Raw genomic sequence first — 4,449 nt, 5'->3', positions numbered from 1 at the left:
TTTCATACTGCAAATAATTTTTTGAATTAATTTTGGAGTCATTTACAGCATCTGATGTTGTACAACATCATACACAGATAATAGATCTGTTTGTCTTTGGGACACCATTACATGTAATAGTTTCCCCAGGGACAATTTCCACAGCTGTACTGCTGCAATTATTTCTACCTTTTAGAATGATGCCAGACAAAAAACGGTGACAGAAGTAAGGTATCTTGACATGCTGGATATATGTATTATTTTTCATAATCCGAATTATGAAAAGGACGTTGGTCACACACTTACCCATCCAACAGCTAAAGGCACGAAAAGCATAGAAGGGGGAAAAAAGTCAGTGTATTGTAAATATTAGAGAAAAATCCATCTATCTTCAAAGCTACAGTGGCCTTTATACTGAAAACAGGCCTTGTTGGAGACAAAAATATCTACCTTTCGGTGTTTTCTAAGTAAAAGCATCCCCACGTTGGTGCACAGGAAAGAGGCTGGTAAAGAGAGACTCCTTCCACAAAACCGCCTGTTCACCTGTCTTGCTGATACAGTTTCTGTTACAGGTTATTTCTACCGCCGAGACTTGTGCAAGACAGCATTTCAATAGTGTTATCGTGAAGATCTGCATAAGCATTTTACACGGAAACAGTATTTTTCACAAGTGTAGCAGGATGAGTGCATCTTTCTGCAAGACAGCACATAACAAACTTACAGTGTGCTATTTGGCTGAGTGAATGTGTTCAATCTGCAACATCAGAAGATGGTAACTTCAGCTACACCTCACTTTGTCTTTATGAACTGCAGACAGGCATTCTGCAATGCAGCATGCAGCCCTGTACCATGATCAGCCAGACTGAACCTCCTTGTTTGCCTGTGCCTCCGTGGAATGCCCTGACTTCAGAAGTACTCCTAACTGACTGGGATGTCAATGGAGGAGAGTTGGACATTAAATTCACTGCAGGAGCAGATAAAGCTCTAAAAGTGTCAGGGAATAGTTCCTTTTACTGTACCAGAACCAAACATTACTTCATATGTTCTGTGATTCAAGGTAGTATTTAAACCAAGGAATCCTAATGTGTAGGAAGAGCACAGGTCACATCAAAATAAGTAGTCCCAGAATTCTTGCGCTTTCATTATTTTCCTTTATACTTTTGTCCTTCCCCTTCTGAACTGTCTGTATTTACACCATATCACAAACATCTGTTACAGCACAAATTAGGTCTTCAGGGGTACAAGAAGCTATTTCATAGACGTGACACAAAAAATGATCAGGTCCGTCACAGTGTGGCCCAGACCCCTAAGACACTGTTCACAGCTGCCTCAGGTCACCCACCCAAGTGAAATAACATAACCTGTTCCAGCTACCATTTGAATGTAACATCCACACAAAATGAATGATTACTAATAAAAAATATAAGTCTATGTACCTTGTTGAGGATGTTCTCCAGGACTATGGTCATGTAGAGAATCCCTGAGCCTGAGCAACATTTAACAAACGTATAAAAAGGGCATGTAATTTCGCAATAAATTGGCTCACATCGATCATATTGATCATGGCGTGAAGTCCGTTATTTTATCCCTCGCAACAGTACCTTGCCTCCTGAAGCAAGTTTCTGTAAGCAGTTTACTTAAGATGCAAACATAAGTAGCATGGTGTCCAAAATAACTCAAAGCAAGAAAAGCAGTGCTGTTGAAGATTTAAAGGTTTATTATAAAAAAAAAATGGAAGTATATTAATGAAAACAATTCCGTATGAAGAGCTGGAGGTTGTTACAGACCAAATAAAGTGAGATGGAAGAACCACAAGGTGTTCAACCACACAGTAAGTGTTCCACTGTTCATTATTTAAGCTTGAAGATATATCCTCCTACCTTCTAATACATGCCATTCTTTCATCATCTTCCTTAGCAAGGAGGACAACTTTCCATCTGTGGAAGGCCCCTGGAGCACCAGACCGTGTTAGTTCTTCACGCCATCTTTTAGGTGCAGACTGCATTTGAGGTGAATAATGGGTGTCTTTTTCAATTTCATATCCCCATTCATACGTTGTTTCATCAAGCCATCTGCCACTTTCGGCACTATTAATTATGTACTCCTTGCTTAGTATCCACTTTCCTAAAAAGCAAGTGAACTGTCAACCACAAAAGATTTTTTGTGCAGACAAATGGCAATCAACTGAAGATCTAATATAAAATTAACTTCAACCTTCTTCTACAAATAAAAGCGGGAATTTTAAGTACCATTTTAAAAAGGTCTTCCTAGTGCAAGAGTTCTCCTCTTCACTTTAAAATCAGAAATCTCACAATGCCACTGAAAATGGTAATTTTGTTTTCTTTTAACCATGAAGTACCTTTTTACCTTTCCTAGATAAGCATACTTGTCTGTCTCCTCAAAGATCTGCACATGGAATTTTTCAGCTTTCCAGATTTAATTCTTAGGACTTTTACAGAACCTTGCTGAACCTTTTTATTTTTACTATCATTTGACACTTTCACGGATGTACTAAAACGTAATAAACTGAAGAAGCATTTCACCACCAATGAGTAAAAAGACTGAATGAAGGTTTTCGCATGTAAGCTGTTTCTTTTATATATTCTTAATATTACTTGCACTGAGAGTGTAGTGAACACCAACATTAGGGGGATTGGATTTTAGACTTTTGTCTTTCCCCTTTCTTCTTTTCACACCCTTTTCTCTCATCCCTTGGCTCCACCTCCTCCGCCTCTCCTCTTTCATCTTCCGCATGTATGCTTTTGATACTCTATGTAATGATCTTCCCCTTTTTCTCTGTCTCTCTCTTCTTACAGGTACAGGTCAAGAGCTGTGGTTAGTACCCTGCTCCCGTATTGAAACACTACCTACAGAAGATACTGTAAGAGAAATTGACTTGAATTGTGTGAACCTAATTGGTTCACAGAACAGCAGGGTTGACTGGCAAAATGTCTCAGTGCAGGAGCACAAATGGCACTTCTACCTAACCTAGCACAGGTACCGTAGACTTATGACTGCAAAAGGTATGCTGTGCACAACCTGTATGTTAAAATCACTTTCATTTCAAAGTTTCCATCTCAAAACTTCTGTCAGCCTGGAAGTCTGTGAAGACCTGCATCCTTGTTAGTATTTCTCTTCACCTCTGAAGAGTTCTAAATGGGCTTAAACATGATCTTTTACACTGCAGTAGAAATCAACACACTCTCTCTGCCATCAAAGGCAAGAGCAATGATTATGCATAACTTCATGATGTAACAAATGTCTAACTAAGCTTTCTGTTTAGCAAGATGCAAATCAAATAAAGGAAGATTAAGAAAAAATTCAAACCAAAAATATGTAAATGAATATAATACTATGTGAAAAATCAAGGTCACTGGAACAGGAAGAATGAGGGTTAGTAAGACAGTTCATTAACAAAGTGAAAAGATAACTAGAAACATTTTAAGGGTCCTTTTCCAGTCCTATGTTATGATCCTATGAAATTTTACAGTAAGTCTTTTACTCACCAGTAGCACAGGCGGCTAAGAACTTTTCACTCTTGCACAGCTTTTTTGCTATAAGATGTGTACAATTTCTGTATTTCTAATAAAACAAAACCAAAACACACTTGTATCACTGTAAACAGTTTGACTTTCTTGGCTATTTATACACAACTCTAAGCTACTGCGGAGTCCTTTATTTTTAAGGTCTACCTAATGTAGCCATCAGGTGCTTCAGTGAACAATACCTTATTATCCAAGAAAACACAGTCCAGTATGAACAGACATTTCAGTAGTACCACCTTCTCTTGCCCTCTAAATCCAGTTAACTGGATTATTCGTTTCTGGCTGCCACTTGCCATCTGTTAACAGGAAAACAAATGAAAAGGAAACATTAGCACACAAAATACACATCACGAAAAGTTGCTTGCATGATCTTACTAGCACTTTGTGATAGGTTAACCTTGGCTAGAGGGCAGGTGCCCACCAAGCCACCTTATAACTCTCCTCCTCAGCTGGGCAGAGGAGAGAAAATATACAGAAAGGCTCACAGGTCAAGGTAAGGACAGGGAGAGATCATTCACTAATTACCATCATCAGAAAATAGGCTCAGCTTTGGGAAAATAATTAATTTATCATCAAAATCAAAGGAAAGAGAGAACTAAAACCAAATCTTAAAACTTCCCCTCTACCCCTCCCTTTTTCCTCAATCACTCCTGTTTTTCACTACCTCCTCCCCGAGTGGCACAGGTGGGTCTCTCGTCTCCCCAGTGACCCCCGTGTCTGCAGGGCACAGCCGGCCTCGCTGACGGGGAATCTCTGCTCCGGTGCCTGGAGTGTCTGCACCTCCTCCTCCTCCATTGACCTGGGGAGATGCAGGGCTGTTCCTCTCACTCTGTCCTCTCTCCACCTGCAAAGATCTCTCCTCTTCTCTTTGGTTGGTCGTTTTTTCCTTGTTTAACACAGTATCACAGGCGTGTTATGACTGCCA

The 4,449-nt window shown here is 39.7% G+C and overlaps 1 protein-coding gene across 1 annotated transcript; it reads right to left on the bottom strand.

The window, feature by feature from the left end:
• Window positions 1-1,859: 1,859 nt before the first annotated feature.
• On the bottom strand, window positions 1,860-3,837 carry LOC104508621 (ankyrin repeat domain-containing protein 32-like; the record flags this gene model as incomplete). Its single annotated transcript, XM_010150309.1, has 3 exons — window positions 3,707-3,837; window positions 3,486-3,561; window positions 1,860-2,103 (listed from the first exon to the last, which is right to left on the bottom strand). Coding segments are annotated over exons 1-3 (434 nt in total), but the record flags the coding sequence as incomplete, so codon positions are not given.
• Between the last annotated feature and the right edge of the window lie 612 nt (window positions 3,838-4,449).

This window comes from Eurypyga helias, unplaced genomic scaffold (assembly GCF_000690775.1).
Source record: "Eurypyga helias isolate BGI_N326 unplaced genomic scaffold, ASM69077v1 scaffold33824, whole genome shotgun sequence".
In the NCBI taxonomy this organism is placed as follows: Eukaryota; Metazoa; Chordata; class Aves; order Eurypygiformes; family Eurypygidae; genus Eurypyga; species Eurypyga helias.
Note: the sequence above shows the minus strand (reverse complement) of the source record. Positions and strands in the feature narration are given on the sequence as shown.